The sequence below is a fragment of the Dipodomys spectabilis genome, unplaced genomic scaffold (genome assembly GCF_019054845.1).
Source record: "Dipodomys spectabilis isolate Male_0828 unplaced genomic scaffold, ASM1905484v1 ptg000001l, whole genome shotgun sequence".
Classification (NCBI taxonomy): domain Eukaryota; kingdom Metazoa; phylum Chordata; class Mammalia; order Rodentia; family Heteromyidae; genus Dipodomys; species Dipodomys spectabilis.
The window spans coordinates 4,802,136-4,826,129 of NW_024870678.1; the positions used below are offsets into that span (position 1 = coordinate 4,802,136).

General features: G+C 34.7%; 1 protein-coding gene across 4 annotated transcripts in view; it reads right to left on the minus strand.

Moving 5' to 3' along the window:
- Positions 1-23,994, minus strand: part of Rev3l (REV3 like, DNA directed polymerase zeta catalytic subunit) — a 151,580-nt gene that overhangs the window by 80,992 nt on the left and 46,594 nt on the right. For 3 of the 4 annotated variants that reach the window (XM_042688971.1, XM_042689046.1, XM_042689116.1), the window contains exons 3-9: positions 21,502-21,576; positions 14,741-14,901; positions 9,635-9,731; positions 2,559-2,653; positions 1,424-1,528; positions 380-464; positions 148-299 (exon numbers count right to left, since the gene is read on the minus strand). In XM_042688971.1, coding sequence (XP_042544905.1) covers positions 148-299; positions 380-464; positions 1,424-1,528; positions 2,559-2,653; positions 9,635-9,731; positions 14,741-14,901; positions 21,502-21,576 — 770 coding nt within the window. The remainder of the gene's footprint in view (positions 1-147; positions 300-379; positions 465-1,423; positions 1,529-2,558; positions 2,654-9,634; positions 9,732-14,740; positions 14,902-21,501; positions 21,577-23,994) is intronic. The other variant, XM_042689028.1, reaches the window with a different exon arrangement.

Consider the following 23,994-nt stretch of genomic DNA (forward strand, 5'->3'; position numbering starts at 1 on the left):
TACAGGCGTAAGCCACTGGCCCCAGTCTATCAGACTTAATTTCTTAGAGAGCAAAAAAGCTAGAAAACTCAAATAAGTATTATCTCAGTGCTAGATACACAGAAGTCTCTTAGTAGTATTATTTGAATACGTAAAAGACAATCTCACCTTTGTTCAACTCTGTGTCCTTGTGAACTTCTATCATATTGGCTGGAGTACACTGTAGCATTTCAGGAGTGAGAATGTCAGAGTGTAATGTTAACTCAGCAGAAAATTCTTGGGATCCATCGCTGTTGTCCATAGATCCTGATAATGTTCTGCTTAATTAAAATATATCTTTTATAATAAACTACATAATAAAGCAATAAAATTAGTTTTGTGATCTATAATAATTACTCACAAAGAAAAGTCATTTTGCTTGAGAATTTCTTGAAGTCTCTTCTGAAATTTTTTTTCACTTTCTGTTGATGGCATCAACCTGCGATCTTTGAATTTTAAAAGTACATTTAAAAAGTAAATAAATGAATGACTTATTTTCCCATTTCCTAAAACTGCTTGAAAAATGGCAGCAATTTCCCATCTTTCTTTTGGCACATATAAATGTAGTCCTAGATAGAATCAAACTAGAGAGAAATAGCTGTTACTGAAACTGTATGAAGCACTAACTGAAAAGAAACATATAGTTCATGACTAAGTTTTCTAAACATAAACTAACAGAAAAGCACTACTCTCTTACCTCTAAAAATATCATATACACTGAAATTGGAAATTTCCCACTTATAAAATATAACATTTCTCTTCTAAAAGTGAATGAAAACATTGGGTGCTTTAAATATTATAAAACAATTTTAAATTTTTAATTGGACTCATTATAGGCTTACTACCATATTTTAAAAACTTTTGGTCTGTTAATTGTATATATTTACCTTTACCTATAAAATTTTGTTGTATCTATGGTACTGGTTTGAGCCCACTCAAATTCTTCCTGGACATAGCAACATTTAATAATGAATATTTTTTTCTCTGGAGTGGTACATGAGAACACTCACAGTTCATTTAATAACCCCAGAAAATAATTTGGAGGCAATATTTCACTGGTCAAAATATAATGATGTAAACATTATTTCTAAATCATAATTTTTAACATCTCCTTGAAAATATAGGAAGGTAGAAGTATTACAGAATAAAAAAGTAACAAAAAAGTGAAGCAAGTAAACAAAATGCACTGAAGACCAAAAATAGTTGACAAGAAGATGTTAACTTCTTAGAGAAAGATTAGATGACAAGAAAAAATGACTCTGCAGACAAAATTCTTGGTTATACAGCCATACAATAGAAAATTATGTAACAAATTTAACAAATACAACATCAAATATTGTCAAGAGGGAAAATGACTATATTTTCCACTGAAATAGTAATCATTAGAGCATTATTAAATTTATACCTTGTGATTCAGGTTGGCTAATTTGAGAAATTTCATTTCTGTTTCTTCGCCGTTGCTTTTCATCTTCCCATATGGCTTGGAGACCGGGGTTTCCACCAATTTGAGCTGTAATCACAACAATACTTCAATACTACAAGGAACAAAGTAAAAATATTTTTGCTTAAAAAAATACTCAATCTTTTTCTTTTTCCTTTTAAGAAAAATAGTTTGTACATTAAAATAAACTATCCCAACTTACATTTATTATGTTACTCCTTTTTTTAGTTTTCTTTCTAATGATTACCTAAAACCCAGGAAGTAAATCTGAAGATAAAACAATTAAAAAGCAGAGTATATTGTTTCACACTGGCTAAGTTTTATTAGTGTCACACGCAGTTCCGTGTTTACGCAAACACAGCCACATGAACAGAACTACAAAGGAAAAAAATAATGACTATCTGTTGTAGCCTGGAGATGAAATATCTTCCAAGAACTCATGTGATGAAGGCTTGGTTTCAGGGTGATGGTGTTAATGAGAAATGATTAGATCGTTGGGATGCTAATTTCATCGATGGATTAGTCTACAGATAAACAGAATACTAAGATAGGGGAGTTAGCTGGAGTAAATATTTACCTAGTAGGTGTGCAGGTTTCTTTCTCTCTGACTTTCTTTGCTTCCAAAATATTGTACAGTGAATGGTTTGGATCCACCATAGCATTCTGCTAATACATTCTACCTCATTATAGGTTCAGAAATAATGGGTGAACTATGGCCTGAAGCCTCTTAAATTGTGAGCAAAAGTGAATCTTTCCTCCTCTATTTTCTCAAGTGTTTTGTCACAGTGATAGAAACTAGCTCACATCATATCTTGTTAGAAATACAAAAGAAATTTTTAAAGCATTTTTCTATCATCCACCTATATCAAGTTCCTTTGCATTGGTTCCATTATACGTTGGACACTGTCAACCAAAAAAAAACAAAACAAACAAACAAACAACAACATATATTAAGGGGCTAGAATTAATGTGAGGCTGGAGGTATGGCTAAAGTGGAAAAAGAGTGTCTTATATGATAGAAACCCTGCTTAGCAAATGTTAGGCCCTGAATTCAAATCGCAATATTTCCATAAATAAAAAACAATAACTGTGTGTGTACCCTCAATATCCAACCGATTTAAGATGTCAGCTGCTACCGCATCCACTTCTAATTCACATGTACTCTGTGGTTCAACTCCTTCTAGTAATAAAGAGCTGTAATGAAAAGATATCAAGACACAGTGACTATGCTAGAACGAACTTCATAAGATTTTTCTTACTTATATAAGAACACATGTAACAGTTAATAATCAGAAAACATTAATTTATATACACAATGATTCTGTGTGTACATGTAAATGAGTAATAACATAATAAAATATAAAATCTAATTACAATCCTATTTGAAGTATCTTGTATATTTTGGTGCCAATTTTGTATGTTCAGTGTTAATATGTTGTCATGCACAAGGCAGAATGAGAGAGAGAGTAACAGAAGAACAATAGAAGGATGCATTCAAAACTACATAAAAACTACTTGGCTAGGGGCATATGTTTTAGCAATCACAAATGATTTCCAGTAGAGAATGTGTAACAAGATAATGGAAGGTGAGCATTCTGAGAAATGAGCAAATATTCTTACTGTTCTTCATAACAACTGCTGGGCAAGGGTATGCTTTAAAACTCTTTACAACATCAAACTGATAAATCACATGAATGCTCAACAGTGGGATCATGACTAGCAGAAGTGATGACACCAAAAGGTAATTCATTTTTATAGGGACCACAGAGGGTTGTTTCCTACTAATCTCCTTAGACTAGAAAGTATTCTTTCCTCATCCTCTCTCAGAGGCACTACAGGGAAGATTAGTAAGGTATTACATAATTTTCCATGCTGGCTAGAATCGATGAACATGTAGCATGGGTCCCAAGTTACTCATTCAAAAGCTTAGATTTTCTAAATGAATACCAAATGTAAGAGGAAGATCTATGATTCTACTTGAAAGAAAGTAATGGTATGTTACATTAATTTTCAATTTTAAACATTTTTAATATTTTAAGACATACCTATTAGGAAGATCACAGCTCTATTATCTATCCCTAAAGAAATTATGATTCAAAGCTAGAAATAAAATGTTTTAAAGTATGGTGCGTAGCTCCGTAGTACAGTACTAGCCTAGCATGTGAGAAGCTATACATTTGATCCACAGACCCCAAAATAATGATAACAATAATAAACATTAAATGACAAAATTTTTACAATTCAAGTAAATATATATGTACAAATGTGTATGTATACACACAGCCATACACAGCCACACACGCATGTGCACACACACACATCATTAGTAGAGCTGATAGAGAGATAAGAGGTGTTAGAAAACTTATCACAATACACCCTTTTAAATAATAAAAAAAAAATTATAGGTCCCTTAGTCACATAATTTAACAGAATCTACTTTGCCATGCCAGGCATTGAAGTTCTAGATAAAATAGTTTATGGTCAACTTTCTTCATTATACTACAAAAAGTTATCATCTGGAAGAATTACATTGCAATTATCAAGAATAAATATTCCAAGAGTAGTTCTTTTGTGACAAAGGATGAATAGGAGCATTAAAACAAGTTAATTGTACAGTAAGAATTTTATTTGTTTGAGACAGTCTCATTAAGTAGACCAAGCTTGCCTTGAACTTGAGATCCTTCTGACTCAATAACCTGAGTGCCAGGATTATGGTGTTCACTACCATGTCAGATCAGGACAAAAGTGTTCTCAGAGAAAGAAAATAAGTTTTCAGAACTAAAAATTTGTTTCTAATAGATGTGAGTAAAAAAATTTGAATTGTCGGGAATAACAATGCTCTATAGGAAATGTACTCATTACCTTACTCATGTAACTGTAATACCATTCTATGGTATCTTTACAATAAAAATATATATTAAAAATAAAATTAAAAAAATTTGAATCGTCAAATGTACGTAAACCATTCACTTTAGTCATTAAAGGGAGATAAACGGTACAATGGGAATTATACAATTACACCTGTCTTAACATTTTATAGCTTAACATGTTCAAAATGAACATAAGAGACCTACTAATCATCGGAATTCAGACAGCTACAATTTTAATAATTTCTCCATATCATTCTCAAGCATAGCCAACGTTGAGAATATTACAGTTAGATTCCTGACTTTTATAGATTTAACAGTTTGACAAGTAACTCCAAAAGCCATGATATATAATTTCCACTGTGTTAAAAAGTAAGTTGAGGAGAGCTGCTGACTTAATAATCTCATCTCATTACAATGGAGTAGTTATTTGTTTTGGACATTATAATAATATTGGCAAAGGGATATAAAGAAAAATAATTCTGGGGGGTATGATTGGGTGGGGGGGAGGGGGGAGGCTGGGAAGGGAGGTGAAGGGTAAACAAAGGAGGAGGCTGCAATGCTTGGTAAGAAATGTATGCATTATCTTGCCCATGTAATTGTAACCCCTCTGTACAGTATGTTCACAAATAAAATAAAATTAAAAAAAAAAGAAAAATAATTCTTTAATGCTAAATAAAACACAATTAGATGGAGGTGCCCGCACTGAGGACAGAAATGAAACTAAGAAACGAGAATACTGATTTATGGTAAAATCCTGACATCATCTCTTATTTATATATAAGAAAAGCTGAATGTTTGCATATACATGTATATCTTCTTATACTTATTAATTCTGAGTAACTTGTCTAGTTTTTCTAGTTTTCCTACTCATATAAACAAAGATATGAGTAGGAAAACTAGAATGGTGCTTTGGTTCAAGTGGTAGAGTGCTCCCCTTCAGCTGAGGAGCTAAGGACAGCACCCAGACTGAGTTTAAGCCCATGACCACCACCACCACCACCACCACCAACAACAACAATAACAATAATAATCAGATGGTTCCCATAAAGCAAGGTAAGTTATGGTAAAACTCTCAAGCTAAAAATGACGAATCTGTTAATTTAATTAAATCCTGAGCATAATTGCTTTTTCCTCAACAGCAATCTCTTCGATATCAAGACTCTACTGCATGATTACAAAAACAATTCCACTACATATGGGAAGAAACTTAGTATGTGTGAATGTTTATCAAAAAGTCCTGACCCTTGTTAATAAGCAGAATCAAGAGTCACTATCCATATTATTTGAAGTCTTTAAGTATTAATATTCAGTCATGAAACAATGTATTTCTATTGTTAATGAGATCCTTCCTTAACTTCAGGCATAATAAAACTCCAAGAAATTTCATATCATGGAAATCCTGTCAAATACATACCAGAGATTTGAAACTACATAAGCTAAGCTCTAAACAAATTTGCTTTGCTTATTTTTTTGAGATAGGGTTTCCCTATGGAACTCAAGCCTGCTTCTAAGTCTTGAACTTCCTGCCTCAGCCTCCTTGAGTACTGGGATTATTTGTATGACTCACCATATTAATATTTTTATGATAGTTTATGTTCAACTGACAATAAATGAGTCTTTTCTTACTATAAAATTAAAAAGTCAAACAAAAAATAGTAATTTAACTAAACACTCCTGTATCCTTGCATTTTTCATTAAAAATACTGAACAAAAAGTATTTAATGACATATATAGTGAAAAGAAGAAAATCATCCTATGTCCATTAGCCATTCTTATTCAGAGAAGTTTCTCTTTAGCCCACTTATTTATTAGGCAATTGCTTCTTTGAGGATTTGTTGTTGAGGGATTTAATTTTTTGAGTTCCAGGTATATTTTAGATATGAGACCCTTATCCGTTGTATGACTAGTGAAGATCTTGTCACCAATCCGTGGGCTTTCTATTGATCTTGCTAGCTATGTCCTTGGCCAGGCAGAAGCTCTGCAGCTTCATGCAATCCCATTTGTCCAACCTTTCTTCAATTTGTTGTGTTTCTGAGTCTCTATTAAGAAAACTTCAGCCTGTGTCAAGAAGACCTAGGGTTTCTCCTATTCCATCTTGTAATGTTTTCAGGGTATCTGCTTTGACTTCGAGGTCTTTGATCCATTTGGAGTTGATTCTGATACAGGGTGATATAGAAGGATCTACCTTTAATTTTACAGGTATTTAACCAATTTTGCCAGCACCATTTATTGAAGAGGCTGTCTTTCTTCCATTCTATTTTTTTAGCTCCCTTATCAGAGATTAGGTGGGTATAGGTCTGTGGGTTCATTTTTGGGTTTTCAATTCTATTCCATTGGTCCTCAGGTCTATTCTAGTGCCATTACCAAGCTGTTTTGATTATTATGGCTTTGTAGTAGAGTTTGAAATTTGTTATTGATATTCCTCCAGCACTGTTCTTTCTGTTGAGGATCGTTTTAGCTATTCGGGGTCTTTTATTGTTCCATATGAATTTTTGGATTACATCTTCTATTTCCTTGAAGAATGAGGTTGGAATATTGATAGGTTATCACACTGAATTTGTAGATGGCCTTGGGATGTATTGCCATTTTTACAAGTTGATCCTTCCAATCCAGGAGCATGGGAGGTTTTTTCACTTCTTAAGTTTTGTTTTGATTTCCATTTTCAGGTTTTTAAAGTTTTCATCATAGAGGTCCTTCACTTCTTTAATTAATTCCTAGGTATTTTATTTTTTGTGGGGCTATTACAAAGGGAGTTGCTTTCCTGATTTCAGCCACGCTCTTCTCATTATTGGCATACAGAAAAGCCATTGATTTTTGAGGGTTAATTTTATACCCTGCTACTTTGTCAAAGTTTCAAATAAGCTCAAGTAATTTGGGAGTGGAATCCCTGGGAGTCTTTAAATACAAGATCATGTCATCTACAAACAGGGAGAGTTTTACCTCATCTTTCCCTATTTGGATCCCCCTTGTGTTTGCATCTTGACTTATTGCTGTAGCTAGGCATTCTAATACTGAATTGAAGAGAAGTGGAGAGAGTGGACATCCTTGTCTTATTCCTGAATTTAGAGGAAATGGCTTTAGTTTTTCGCCATTAAGTATAATGCTTGCTGTAGGTCTGTCATATACACCCTTTATTATATTGAGGAATGTTCCATGGATTCCTAGTTTTTCCAGAGCCTTCATCATAAAGGAGTGTTGGATCTTGTCAAGTGTTTTTTCTGCATCTATTGAGATAACCATGTGGTTCTTATCCTTGCTCTTGTTGATGTGATGAATTATATTATGAAATGCTCAACCTCTCTAGCCATAAAGGAAATGCAAATCAAAACAACATTGAGTTAGAATGGCTATAATAAAGAAAACTCTAATAACAACAGATGCTGGAGGGGATGTGGACAGAAGGGAACCCTACTGCATTCTTGGTGGGAGTGTAAACTTGTTCAACCACTTTGGAAAGTAGTATAGAGGTTCCTCAAAAGGCTCCACATAGAGCTCCCCTATGACCAGCAATCCCACTTTTGGGCATTTACCCAAATGTTCACAAACAAGAACACACTAAAGCTACCAGCAAGACTATGTTTATTGCAGCATTATTTACCATAGCTAAGATATGGAACCAACCCAGATGCCCCTCAGTAGATGAATAGATCAAGAAAATGTGAGATTATACACACACACACACACACACACACACACACACACACACACACACACACACACACACACACGGAATTTAAGCCTCCATCAGAAAGAATAACATCACCCCATTTGTTAAGAAATGGAAAGACTTGGAAAAAATTGTATTAAATGAAGTAAGCCAGACCCAGAGAAACACAGGTCCTATGGTTTCCCTTATTTGCAATAACTAGTATATGTCTGGGACAAGCAGAAAAGGTAAAAAGCTATGTACATATGACCATATGATGATGTTAAGTGAAATGAACCCCAAGACAGGGACACAAGTGGTTTCTTATTTCTTACTATTTTTTTTATAATGTACTATGTGATTTTTTGTTTGTTTCTTTGCATGTTCCTTCCCCACGGTATAACCCGTTTTCTCGGTATTTGATGTCGGTGCTCTGCATCTTGTATCTATACTTCTCTAACTTGGGGAGGGGAAAGGAAAAAACAAAATGTTTAAATAGGGATACAGGTTCACCCATTGTAACAATGATATGTACAAGACACTATGTTGAAAACTGAACTTTACAATTTAGGTGGGGGGGAAGGGGGAGAAGGAGGAGTGTAGTTATGGAGGTGGGAGGGAAGGGAGGAAAGGGATGGTAGGGGAAAAACAAAGGAGGAGGTAACAATGTTTGATAGGAAATGTACTCATTACCTTGCTCATGTAACTGTAACCCCTCTGTGCAGTATTTTTACAATAAAAATGTATTTTTAAAAAAGCCATTTCATATATATATATATATATATATATATATATATGTATATATATGAAAGAAAAAGAAAACCATCCTACCAGTATTCAACTAACACAAGAAAGCTTAGGTAATATTATGTGGTTCAGAGCATAAATTTTACAAAGATAAAGCTACTGATGGATAATTTTAATAGGTGCTGATTGCTGATTACATGTCTGCTGCATAGCAGGAAAATTTAAACATTTGGAATATTTTATCTCCAACAAAAAGTATAAGCAATAAAAATCAAAAGAAAGTACAATTTATATTACTCATAATCAGCAGGTCAATGCACTTGTTTCCATAGATACTTAATATTAAAAATTGGGGGGTTTGTTTATATTAAAAGTAGGTGCTATTTCTCTTTTAAACTGCTATTATGGTAATTTCTTAACTTGGCTGGGAATGTGGCTTAGGGGTAGACTGCTTACCTAGCATGCATGAGGCCCTGGGTTCAATTCCTTAGTGCCACATACACAGAAAAAGCTGGAAGTGGCACTGTGGCTCAAGTGGAAGAGTGCTAGCCTCAAGCAAAAGAAGTTCAATATCCAGGTCCCGAGTTCAAGCCCCAGGACTGGCCAAAAAAAAAATCTTAACTTGAAAAGTTGTAAGATTTCCATTTTATAAGTTGTATCATCTTTACAATCTTATCTTTAGAATAAGATGAAAATCACTGCTAAGAAAAAGTCTATCCCTGATTCCTTCTGTATATTTTTATGGTCTGTTTTAAATTTGTGGTTTCTTGTAATATACGAAACATTGAGATTTGTTTAAATAATCTTATAAGATTAGAACTCAATAAAAGATCATACTTTAATTATTCTACTGATTTCAATCACAACTAACGTATATATAAAATGTTCATTTCTTTGACATCATTAACTAACCTTGGTATTTCTTCTTCCTTCCATTGAAATAAAGTACTAGCTGGAGAATTTCCTGATGACTGATCTTTGCATGATCCAGTTGCATTGGATACACCATCTAGAAATATAAAGGTAAATTTAAATATATCCTCTTTAATTTGTATAATTACCACTTAAGTAAAATAATTTACAACTTATGTGGCTAGTTCTAAAATTATGTCTTAAAAATTCACACACACAGACTCACACAGAAGAAAACATATACATAGCTAAGAATAATGTTCTTAAACTAAAAGGAAAAACAAGTTTTGGCAATACATGGGTATAAAGGAAAAGTTATTACAACTTTTCATAGTACAATAAAAGTATGATACATTTAAATGTTCTATTGTGATAAGTATGCATAGAATCTTACTTGAAATATAAAGCATTATAAATTTTAAGACTTTAAATTCCTAGGGTACTCTGTATGGGTGACAACTGAAACTCTAATGGAAATTTCATGAGATTCAAAATATACTTTAATGCATTCCAGAAATAATGGCAGTATCAGGGAGGAAATCTTGGGGCAAATTCAAATATAATCTGATTTGCATTTGTAGAGGAGACAATACTATACTTTGGAAGTAGTCTATAAATTTCTCTGATCTCTTATGGAAATTTAAATTTTCTAGTGAGAGAAAGCTGAGTGAGTGGGAAAAAAAATCCTCTCAAAAGATCTTAAATTCTGGAAGTGGTGCTGTGGCTCAAGTGGTAGAGCACTCGCCTTGAGCTGAAGAGTGCAAGGACAGCACCCAAGCCCAGAGTTCAAGCCCCATGACCCACCAAAAAAAAAAAAAAAAAAATCTTAAATTCACAATCCTCCCCAGATAAAATTTAGTACTTGGAGCTACACTCAGTCCTTTTGTATTTTGTTTTTGTGAAATGGTCTTGCCAACTTCTCGTGGACTAGCTTCAAATTCACACTCTCGGCCCAGCTGGCTCAAAAGTTGTGGCTATCCTTTCTGTACCTCCAAGTAGTTGGGCTACCACACTTAGCACAGCATTTCATTTACTTTAAAAAAAATCATATGTTGAATTAAGGTGTAAACCTTAATCTAATTAAGATGCAAATCTGTATTTCATCATATTCTTAATTTCCTTCTTTTAAATTTTCCTAATTAAGTTTCACATGATTCTATCGTAAAATCTTTTCATGTTTTTTGGGGAAAAAAGTTCTTATAATTTCCACTCCAGTACTTAACTTTTGTAAATAAATGGTTTATGTATATTTTATTAATTCCAAATTTTCTCATGTTGGAAGTGGCGCTGTAGCTCAAGTGGTAGAGCGCTAGCCTCGAGCTGAAGAGCTAAGGGACAGTGCTCAGGCCCAGAGTTCAAGCCCCATGATAAAAAAAAAAAAAAAAAAAACCACCTTCAAATTTCTCATGCTTTTTCATTACTGGAAAAACTTTACCTGTGAAAACTATCTCCTCTTCCTACTCTACATACTCTGCAAATCCTTCTTTAGTCTTCCTTCAGTTCTCAGATATTGACATTTGACAGCCATTGACAGCTACCTTGTTATTCTTTTTATCCCCATAACCTTTTTTAACTATTTCATTTTTACTTTTAGAATCTTTAGGTTTACAGAAAAGATACAAGAATAGTACAGAAAGCTCCACATACTACTCCATCTAGTTTCCCGTATTTTTTTAGCATTTTGTATTACTGTGGTAAATAAAGACACTGATACTGGAAGATTGCTATTAAACTACAAACTTCCTTTGAATTTCAAGTTTGGCCACTAAAGCTCTCTGTTCCAAGCTCCAATCAAGGGTATCAAGTTGCACTGGGTTGTCACATCTTCCTAGTCTTTTTCAGGTCTATTTCTCTGGTTTTTCTTATTTTTTTCACCATCTTGACAGACGGTGAGGTGGTATTATGTGAAATAGCCTCTAGTCTGAATTTGTAAAGTGTTCTCCTCATGATAAGACTGGAATATTTGGAAAGCATACCAGAGATGACTTACTCATATCATAAAAGAAGATACAAAATATGAACAAATTACTGGTGAAATCTAACCTAATCATGTGCCTTTAGTATAATGGAAGTGAAGTTCTATGGGTTTGAAGAGTGTTTTTGAACATCCTAGATCACACGGAATATAACTTTTTTTTTTTTTAATCCAAAATGTTAGGTGATACGACAAAACTAACAGGACTTAAGAAACAAAGAACTCCCACTCATCTGGTTGAACCACTACTAAATATCCCCATGCTGCTGATCACATATATGGTATATAACATGTGAACACCGTTATATGTTACAGACTGTGATAGACAATTTGCTCCAGGAAAGTTAGAATGAACTTGTGACTTTAAATGAGCATCATTATTCCACAATACTGTGAAATTCCGGAAATTATGTAATCACTTAATCACAATAAAAAAAAAAGAACCTCGGGGAAGGGAGGGAGGGAGGGGATGGTAGGGGGAAAACAATGGTGGGGGTAACAATGTTCAAGAGGAAGTGTACTCATTACCTCACTCATGTAACTGTAACCCTCTGTATAGTATTTTTACAATAAAAAAAAAAGTACCCCTGCACATTCTCTTTGCAGTTAACACTCTTTCTTTTGTAATATGTAGCACCAATAATCTGTTTTCTACTTCTATAGTTTTATTTTCCAGAATGTTCTATAAATGAAATCATGTATCTTGTTGTTTCTAGTCTGGCTTCTTTGACGTATTAAACGCTTTAAATGTTCCTGTTATGGTGTAAGTCAATAGTTTATCACTAAGTAGTATTACAGTGTATGCATTCCATTGCTCAGTGGTCAATATATGTTTTCAGGACTTATCAATAAAGTTCCTAGAAATATTTTTATTCAGGTTGGATAAGACCCACATTTTAAATAATTTGGATAAACATCTAAGATGAGATCTGCTGGGTTATATCATTGTTTTCAGAACTGTGAAACTGTCTTCCAAAATGAAACTTCACTTTGCTTTTCACTAGCACTGAATGGGAATTACATACTGGTCAGGATCTGTTGTTCTTAGTCTTGAATTTTAGCCATTTGTAGTAAGTGTGTAGAGATAGCTTTTGTGGTTTAAATTCATATTTCTCTAATAACAGATAATGATGAGTGTCATCTTTTTATGTATTTGCCATTCTTGCAGCTTCTTCTTTGATGGAATGTTTGAGACAACCTTCTGGCCATTTTTAATAGTGTTGTTTACTTTCTTATTGTTAGTTTTTCATAATTCGCTATATAGTTAGGATATAATTCTTTATTACATACATAATTTACATATATTTCTACTTTTGGCTTACCTTTTTGATCTTTTTCTATTCGTAGTAGTAGAGACTAAACTGAGGATCTTGCATAAAGTCCCCTTAGTCTTATTGCTTTTAGTTTTTCAGATAGAAACTTACTTCAGGAATTATCAAGGCCAACTCAAAATGGCCTTGGATCTACCTTTAACTATAGATTCTGTTGTTATCACATGAGTGTAGCTGGAATTGCAAGAATAGGCACTTATGTCCAGCTCTTCACTCATTTAACAGTGATTTCAAAGAGCAAACATTTTCAATTTTGACAAAATCCAACTCAACAATTTTTCTTTCATAGATTATGCTTCAGGTATTTCTGTATTTAAACTTGTTTTTTAAACTCCAAGTTGGGCAGATTTTTTCCCTACTTTTCTTCTAAAAATCTAGTAGTTTACATTTTACAATTAAGTCTATAACTCATTTTAAGTTAATTTTTAAAATGTATAAAGTATACATCTCAGCTCTTCTATTTTTAACTTCTGGAAAATGGATGTCCAATTATACCAGCACTATTTGTTGATGGGACTTTTCTTTCTCCAATCAATTACCACTGTATCTTTGCCAAAGTTACTATGTGAGCCAATTAGGAGCTATTTCAAGTATCAACATATTTCAGACTCGAGTCTGCTCTATCAGTATATCTTCCCTTTCCTTTTATAGCATGCTGCTTTCATTATTACAGCTTTATTAAGTCTTGAAATATAGCTCCTTCAACTTTTACTCTTAAAATCCCTATACTGGCTAGGCACCAGTGTCTCATGCATATAATACTAGTTACTCAGAAGGCTGAGATCTGAAGATGATGGCTCAAAGTCAGCCTGAGCAGGAACGCCCATGAGATTCTTATCTCTAATTAGCCACCAAAAAGCTGGAAAAGGAGCTGTGGCTCAAGTGGTAGAGTGCTAGCCTTGAACAGAACAGTTAAAGAGATAGCTTCCAGGCCCTGAGTTCAAGCCCTAATGCTAGCACCAAAAAAAAAAAAAAATTCTCTCCACTGTAAAATACCATCCTCATACAAAGATGGAGACATGAAGAATGGAGGGATACCTAAAGGACTATCATTGCCAAAAAGAAGATATGCAATGAATAGTCATTTCTCTTGCTTTTTTCTTTTTGTGTGTGTGTGTTGCTTATGGTGCTTGAATTCAGGGCCTGAGTGCTGTCTCAGCTTTTTTGTGCTCAAGGCTAGGGCTCTATCACTTGAGCCACAGCTCTAATTCTGGCTTTTTACTTTTTTGTTGTTAAGTGGGGATAAGAATCTCATCTCATGTACTTTCTTGTCCATGCTGGCTTTACCATGATTCTCAGATCTTAGCCTCCTGAGCAGTTAGGATTACAGGCCTGAGCCACTGATTGAATCCCGTGTTCTTTTTTTTTTTTTTTTTTTTTTGTCGTTTTTTGCTATTCTTACATCCATCTTCCTTCTCTTTTCAGTTCTTTCCCTATAGAGAAAGCCAAGCCTATCACATCCTACTTTAGATTATTTCTTTCATCAAGAGTCTAAAGACAAAGAGAGAGCAATTCATTTAGTAGTATAAGTTTTTGGTGATGATTGTACAACTATGAATAATCTGAAAAACTTTACATTATCTTCTTTGAATGAATGAATTGTATGATTCAGCCATTGAGATTGGTATCTCAATAAAGTTATCACAAAAAAAATTCTTTTGAGATGGTTTTTCTGATAACTTTAAATCCCATTTTTGTGCATTTCTTTTTATTCTTTATCCACTCAGCAGGTATTTTTTAAGAATATATTATTAAGTCATTAATTATATAACACTTGTTTCAACTGAAAATTAATCTTACTTTTCCTTCTTGCTTTTCGGAACTTGACAGCAGCCAGGTTTATTAAATTCATTCCATAAAGATTGTAGTCAATGAAGAGTTGTAGGAGGTAGGGAATATGCGCTTCATGGGGCTGGTAAAATTTATTCATTATGGCTCCACTTTGCAAAAGTTCACATATCCTAAATTTTAAAAAAAAGTATGATTATGTTCTCTAAAATGATAAATGAAACTACTATGTAAATATAGAGAATAAATATCTATTAGAACACAAAATTTTCATTTCAAGTTTATATAAACTTGTATTTTGTTAAAAACTTATTTAACCCAAAGTTTTAAAGTAAGCAGCATGTACTCAATTACAAAAAATTTAAGGGTCAAGAACATTTTTATTTAAACCCAGTTAATAACAACTGTATTTAAAAGTGTCAAAACCTCAAAATATATGTGGAATACACTTGTAAGTTTTCTCATGAGGCTGAGGCAGACTAGTCTTGAGTTCAAGGTCAGTCTTGGTAACAAACTGCAAATCTGACTTTATAGCGGGGAAGGGTATTAAAATATTTTATTTTAATTATAAAACTTTGCAAATACTATATAAGATTTCCAAAACAGAAGAAATATTACTCGTAATCCTATCATTCACAAGTGTTACTATTTAATGTCTTTCTTCCCTGAGTTTTTTTTTTCCTTCATGAAAGGGGACTATAACAAATAGGCAAATATAAATAGACAAGTACTCTGCAGGGTAAGTATAGGAAACTTAGAAGGAATGCCAAGTCAGATAGGAGTGAAAAGAAAAGATAGTGTTGCTGCAAAGCCTCCTTCTTCCTCTTCCTCTTCTTCCTCTCCCCTCCCACTCCCTCCTCCTCCTTCTGCTCAAATACTCTGCAAGGTAAGTATAGGAAACTTAGAAGGAATGCCAAGTCAGATAGGAGTGAAAAGAAAAGATAGTGTTGCTGCAAAGCCTCCTTCTTCCTCTTCCTCCTCCTCTCTCTCTTGCCATCTCCCCCCCCCCCCTTCCTCCTCCTCCTTCTTCTTCCTTTTGTGCTAGTCTGGATCTCAGGGTCTGGGAGCTGTCCCTGAGCTTTTTTGTTGTTGTTCAAGGCTAACACTCAACCACTTGAGCCAGAGCTCTACTTCTGGCTTTTTTGCTGATTTCTTAGAGTTAAGAGTCTTGACATTTCCTGCCTAGGCTGGCTTTGAACCGTGATCCTCAGATTTCAGCTTCCTGAGTAGCTAAGATATAGGAGTGCGCCAATGGCTCATAGCTACTTTAAATGCCTTCTTGGAAAGAAGGCTAAGTAGGATATTAAATGAAGCAGATATTCATCTGTTTCTGAACAGAAGGGAGAGTATTTCATGTAAATAAAACTGCACAAGGATTACAAGAAGACATGGCATGTTCAGAAAGAGAAAACATAAAGACTATAACCTAGTGTGTCAACAGCTGAAGAGGTTACAAAAATAATAGAAGCCAGATTCTACAGAGCCTATAAGACATTTCAAAAGGTAGTGGCATTGATCTGAGAAGTAAACTCTAAGAAAGTGAAATGGTCACATTAGCTAGAGAATTCACAAAAGTGGAGAAGCAAGTCAAGAGGCCACTGTGAAAAAATTAAGATGGTAACTGAAAGAGGATCATGACAATATACTGATTCTTGAAACCTGTACGTTTATGATGGTCAGGCCCTGATGACTTAACCAGATGTTGAAGATGAGTAAGAAAAGGAATGGAGGAAAACAGATTTTTGTCCTTAGCAACAGTGGGTTGTACTATGATTATTTAAATAGTGAGAAATTAAAGAAAAAAATACTGTTTTGATTTAGTTAGTATGTTTTGGGAGAAAATAAGAATAAACATTTTTAGAAGTAGAAATACTGGGATTTAGTATAGTGATGTGAACAAAGATTATGATAAAAATAATTTTATTAATACTAAGTAAGACACTAACATTTTGGGGCAGAATATACTGGACACTATACAAAGTTCTTTAAATGCTTAATCTCAGTTCCTCACTACAAACCTTTGAGACTATTATCCCCATTTTAAAAATAAAAATATAAATTATACATTTTAATTGTCATTTTAAAAATCACACAAATAAGAAAGAGAAGAACTGAAGCTCAAATCAAACCTTTTTCCTTTTTTTTGGGGTGGGGGAGGAAGGGAGGGTCCGGTCATGGGGCCTGAACTCTGGGCCTGGGTGCTGTCCCTCAGCTCTTCAGTTCAAGGCTAACACTCTATCATTTGAGCCACAGCGACACTGCTTTTTTCTTTTTTCTTATGGGTGCTGAGGAATCGAACCCAGAGCGTCATGCATGCAAGGCAAGCGCTCTACCTCTGAGCCACCTTCCCAGCCCCTAAATCAAACTTTTTCTTACTTGGATGCCCTCATTCTTTATTTTTTGCACCCAGAAATACACATTAATACTGTCATAAAAACATTTTGACTGTAAAAAGTCGAATCTTCAGTGATTTCCAGAATCACTGTGCTAAAATGGTGGCTATTTTTACTATAAAGTACAGGGAAAGGTCTTGATAGAGGTTTAATGTTTGAGTAAAGAGAATAAAAAATGAAAAATGGGAAAGAGATTATTAACAATAAAAAGGTAGAAAAAAGCAGGGTAAGGAAGGATCTAGAAATTGAAGATCATGACAAAAATCTAATTTTTTTCTCTTGCAGAAACTACAGTTTATCTGTGGGACAATAAACAAATAGATTATAATTGGTGATTTCAGCTAGCAGATGAAAGTGAGAAGATACAGAAGACAGAAAGGAAAATGAAGGACTCTACAAAATGAGATAGAAGTAGTGGGGACAAAGAAGTTAAAGCCATAAAACAGGCAGAACAAAGTAACTCAGGGACAGAGACCAAGAAAAAAATAAATAAAGCAAACAAACAAAGCCAGGCTAGGTGCCAATGGCTCACACCTGTAATCCCAGCTACTCAGGTAAGCTGAGAGCTGAGGATTGGGGTTTAAAGTCAGCCTGTGAAGGAAAGTCCATGAGACACTTCTCTCCAGTTAACTCCTAGAAAACTAGAAGTGGTAGTGTGGCTCAAAGTAGTAGAGCACTAGCCTTGAGAGAATATGCTCAGAGAAAATACCCAGGCCCTGAGTTCAAGCACCATGACTGACCAAAAAAAAAAGAAAGAAGCAATGATAGGTATATAACACAGTAAATTTTACTAAAATATTCAGATTTTTATATACTCAAACTGTGCATATCTCCAAAGAAAATTTTAGGAACTAGAAGAGTGACTCAAGAGATGAGTGCCATCCATGAATAAAAAAGCTGAACACAGGCATAAGATCCTGAATTCTAGTCCCAGTACTAGCACCAAAAAGGAAGGAAGGATGGAAGGAAGGAAGGAATGGAGGAAGGGAGGGAGGGAGGGAGGGAGGGAGGGAGGGAGGGAGGGAGGGAGGGAGGGAGGGAGGGCAAAGAAGAAAATCTTAGTCAGAAAAGAAATTCAAATCTCACAGTTTAGACAAGTTCCTTAGTGTGATGAAAAGAGTACAGTTCAGGAAGAAGGGAAGTAATGATCCTAACAAATGACCAAGCATAATCAGTCCCCCATATTTGGAGATTTTGCATATACAAACTCAACCAATATAAGTAAAAAACTCTAAAAGGGAAAAATTGCATCTGCCCTGAACATGTACTTTTCCCCCTCTTATTAACTATTTGCATAGTTACATTGTACAAGTAATCTAGACATGATTTAAAGTGTAAAGGAGGATGTATAGCAAACTTAAATGTGACCACTTTTAGGGAAAGGACTTAGGAGAATGAGATTTAAGTCATACTTCTAATATATTACATGTAAGATATAGCTAACACTTATAGATATCTAGCTGTCTATCTACCTCTATCCATCCATCCCTCTAGGCCTTTACTATGTAGTCCAGGCTGGCCTCAAACCCCAGATCCTCCTTACTGCTGGATTAATTACAGGCATGTTTCACCACATGCAGCTTACAAAGCTTTTATAATGTGTCCAGTACTATTCTGAGTGATTTACAGATATTAATACATGGAATCATCAGAACAATGTCTACTGACATCAATCCTACTTAGATAAGGAAGGAAATGTATAAAGGTTAAGTATCTTGCTAGATTTTAAATACATGCAATCTAGTTTGGGAGTCTGGACCTTTACTAGATATTAAATATTCTAATTCAAATGACTAATATACATATTAAATATATATAAGTAATCAAACTGTAGAAAGTGTTTTCTTTTATTAGCGCCCCATGCTTCATAGCATGTGTCATTTTTTTATTGCACCACTGAGGTTTAGTTTATTCTGACTTCCCTGTTTGCTTTAACTTCCTAGAGGGCAGGAACCAAAACTCTGCTTATTACTTTACCCAGGAGTATCTATGATGCATCAGATAATGTGTTCTTCATAAATATTTGTAAAAAATAAATAAATCAGTAAATCCATCAATAAATCAGGTGGGCTCAGACCAACACAGTGACCAACTATATATTTTAAAACAAACTTACTGGGAATAGTTTACAAAGTATTTAATTTCTACAGCTGCAAGCAAACTACAAAAAAATTTAAAAATACCTAAGACATTTCAATTAAACCTCTTCTACATTCATACTTAAAGAATTACAGTAGGCTATTTGTATCTTTTTTTTGTTTGTTTTTGTTTTTTTTTGTCGGTCGTGGGGCTTGAACTCTGGGCCTGGGCGCTGTCCCTCAGCTCTTCAGCTCAAGGCGAGCGCTCTACCACTTGAGCTACAGCGCCACTTCCGGTTTTCTGGTGGTTTATTGGAGATAGGAGTCTCACGGTCTCTCCTGCCCGGGCTGGCTTTGAACCGCGATCCTCAGATCTCAGCCTCCTGAGTAGCTAGGATTACAGGCGTGAGCCACCAGCGCCCGGCTAGTAGCCTATTTGTAAAAGACATCCAAATTTTATTCATGATTCATACTCTAACATACTTTGTGATGTTGTAGATAAAAAGGGGAAAGACAATATATACTTCTTATTCTGCTTTTAGTGAACTAGGTTTTGAACTTAGGGCCTTATGCTTGCTAGACAAGTGCTCTAGCACTGAGCCTCTGTGTGTGTGTGTGTGTGTGTGTGTGTGTGTGTGTGTGTGTGTGTGTGCACACATGTGTATGCTCTACCACTGAGCTATGACTTCATTCCTTTATATATGTGTGCTGTTTATTTATTTTTGGTGGGGGGGGGGCTTGAACTTAGGGTTTGGGTGCTGTCCCTGGGCTAGGGTAGAACTCTACCACTTTGAGCCACAGCTCCATTTCCAGTTTTTAAGTAGTTAATTGGAGATAAGAGTCTGATAGGGACTTTTCTCCCCAGCTGGTTTTGAACCATGTATCCTTAGATCCCAGCCTCCTGAGTAGCTAGGATTATAGGTGTGAGCCACCAGCACCTGCTGCAGATTGTTTTTGAGAAAGAGTCTTTCTTCCTTGCCCAGGCTCAAACAGGAAGCTTAAACCACAAATCTACCTATTTTTTAGGTTACCCATCCTAGCTTAATGAGAAGTGTGCACTAACACACCCAGCTTCTTTCCAATGAATGGAGTCTCACGGATTTTCTACCCAGGCTGGCCTTGAACCACAGTTCTCCTGCTCTCAATCTCTACAGTAGCTAGCACTATAGTTATAAGTCACTGGTGCCCAGGTGAGGTTTACTTCTTACCATTGTTGTATGAGATGGTTAAGAAAACGTAAGGATTGACTTCAAGTATTCTATTAAGTATTCTAACTCCCCAAATGTAATGTGTATCAGACTCTAATTAGAAAGTTAAAAATTTTTGTACCCTCTATGGAATATGCTATTTTGGGGAAGGTTGGGTAAACTGTAGGAAAACCAGATTTTACATGTTTTACACAGAGGAAAACCATCATTGGGCTATAATTCCAAATACTTAACTGGTTTAATCTAAATTAAGTCTCATGTGATTGGTAGATTTGACTCTCATAAGTCTTTAATATACTCTAGGAAAATATATGGTTTGTGTTTTACTGTTTAGCTCAATTTTCAAACCCAGTATCTACTGAAAAGTAAATATTCTAAAAAGAGCAATATTCAGCACTCCTCCAAGGCTGATTTTACATTGGTTTTTCACCACAGAGGGGGAAAAAAATCTGTGAATCTGCTCTCAGTAATCTAATGTAATTGAAATAAACTAGAGGAATAGAATGATTAAGGGGAAGAAAAAAAAGCCAACCACACCAACAACATCAAAAATCTAAGATATAGGGGCTGGGAAGGTGGCTCAGTGGTAGAGCGCTTGCCTTGCATGCCTGAGGCCCTGGCTTCGATTCCTCAGCACCACATAAGCAAAAAGAAAAAAGCGGAAGTGGCGCTGTGGCTCAAGTGGTAGAGCGCTAGCCTTGAGTTGAAGAGCTGAGGGACAGCGCCCAGGCCCAGAGTTCAGGCCCCACGACCGGACCCCTTCCCCCCCCAAAAAAATCTAAGATATAAAATTTCATTAACATCTAGTAGTCTCAATTTTATAAATTTCTCATTATTAAATAAGTTTGTTTTTTGTACTGAGCATTTCTTCTGGCTAAGGCAGTAACATAATAATGACTATATTACATACTTGTATAAACTCTCCACATTCTAAGACAGGAAATAAGTAGCTGGGAATCATAACATCTTTCTAACTTTAAAATAGCATCTTTAGAATCCAAGACATGGCAAGACATGGCTTCTTTCTCTACACATATATGAACATTCCATGATATATTTAAGTGATAGTTATTTGCTTTTATTTATCTTTGTACCTTTTCACCATTGCAGGATTATAAAGATAGATCTTCACAAAGTGTCTTTCCTTCTGATGATACCCATAAAAAGGCCTGGAAAATAAGAAACGGAAATTTTAAAATGATTTCCATCATTCAAAGATAAAATAATCCAACTTATTGTCCTACTTAAGCTCAGCTAGTATAACTCATTGTATTTAATATACCAAAAGTAAGTTTAAAATACCCAAGACTTTTCCATTAAACTTTCCAAAGGTTAACATGTGAAATACTTAAGTACTTTTTAGAGATTTAGAAATATCATTTTGGGATGCTGAAATCTGAGGATCATGGTTCAAAGCCAGCCCAGGCAGGAAAGCCTGTGAAAAGCCTATCTCCAATTAACTATTTTTGGTAGTTATTTTTGAGAGCTGGAAATGGATCAAGTGATAAAGAGTGCTAGCTTTGAGTAAAAAAATCTCAGGACCAGTGCCCAAGCCATAGTTCAAGCCTTAGGACTGGGCACAAATACCATATAATTCTGGCTCTAGCAATTAAAAGATCCTGCCTAGCAAGCAAGTATAAAGCCCCAAGTTCAAACCTCAGAGCCAGTAAAACAAAACAAAACAAACAATACAAGGAGGCACTATCACCTTGACAAGCACAAGAACAAACAAACCATTTCTATCTTAATCACAGTCATCATGACTCTAATCAAGAGTTGTTTTTACTCACCCATTCACTCAGAAACAAGCATCTTGTCCTGAGTGATTCTCCCACTGAGGCCTCTTAGGAGCAAACACATTCTCAATGAACCTTATGTGTCTACAAGAAGTACTGTTGTCCAACAGCTCATTTAGCCATACTCTCTATACTAGGAAATACTGTGTTTCTTGGTAACCTGCTGTCTCAAAGAGAACAGGATAAATCTCTAGCTACAGTACAAAGAAAAGGAAATGAACTGCCTGATAATGAAGTCACAAGAATAATCTTTTAAGAAAAACCTAATGAGATATAAAAGAAAATAGGCAATTCAATGAAATTAGGAGAGAGTTCAAGTTACAAATGAGAAATTAAGCATATATAGAGCTGTTAAAAAAGAACTTAACCATCTAGGTTAAAAACATAATAAATGAAAATTTAAAAATATGGCTGAGATCCTCAACAGAAGAGCTGAGCATGCAGAAGAATTTCTGAGCTTGAAAGTAAGCCTTTTGAAATAAATTAGGTGGAATTTTTTTAGTAAAAGGAAAGAATTCTTTGAAAACTCTAAGATACCATTATACAAGCAAGCGTCATCTTATTAATAATTAATATGAAAAGAGAAAAAGCATAGAAAACTAAGTCAACAAAACTGCTTAAAACCTTATGATTTATAACAAAATGTAGAAGTTGTAAGAAAAAAAGGGATATAGGTCTACTCAAATGACCATTAATATATTTGATGAATATAAGAGTTCCTCTGTGGGCTATTATAGTCAATCTGTTTAAACTCAGAGAAAATTCTAAAACAGTAAAAGTAGTAGTCATATATAAGAGAATCTTCATTAGAACAAGAGCAGACTTTTCAGCAGAAATTGAAGCCAGTAAAGAATGGGATATGTTTAATATCCTGAAAGAAAAAACTGCCAGCAAGACTATTTTTGTCAGTGAAGAAGAAACACTTTTCAAAGCAAGCAAAAATGGGGAACTCTTTACCACTAGCTACTACAATACATGGTGAAAGTCTAAACTAAAAATGAAAGGATAAGAGCTGGGAAGGTCACTCAGTGGTAGAGTGCTTGCCTTGCAAGTTTGAAGCCCTGGGTTTGATTCCTCAGCACCACAAACACAGAAAAAGCTAGAAGTGGTGTTGTGGCTCAAGTGGTAGAGCACTAGCCTTGAGCTGAAGAGCCAAGGGACAGCGCCCAGGCCTACAACCAAAAAAAAAAAAAAAAAAAGGATAACCGGTACTATCATGAATACCCACAAACATACAAAACTCAGCAGCAGGGAAGAGACACAAGAAAGAAGAGAATCAAATGTAACCAATACAACAAACACTAAATCACAAGATAAATAATGAGAAAAATAAAGGAACAAAGAAACACAAAACAACCAGAAAAACAGTAAGAGAAAAAAGGAATATGCCCAGGTTACAAATAGTAACATATAACATAAGCCAATTAAATTTCCTAATTAAAAGATATAGACTAGCATAGATAAAGCAACAATAAATCTGCTTTCTAGTAGAAACTCCCTTCACAAGTAAAGACAAACAGACTAAAAGGAAAAATATGAAAAAAGAGATGCCATACAAATGAAAGCAAAAGCAAGCAGATATTAGCTCTTAAGTTAAAGGAGACAAGGCAACAGTAATAAAAAAGAGATCATTTTTGAAAGAGAAAATAATAATTTAAATATATATGTACACAATGCTAGATCATCCACCTATAAAAAGTAAACATAAATAGATTTAAAAGGAGAGATAGTCTAATAATAGTTGGGGACTTACACCAACTGACTTTTATCAATGGATAAATTTTCTATCCC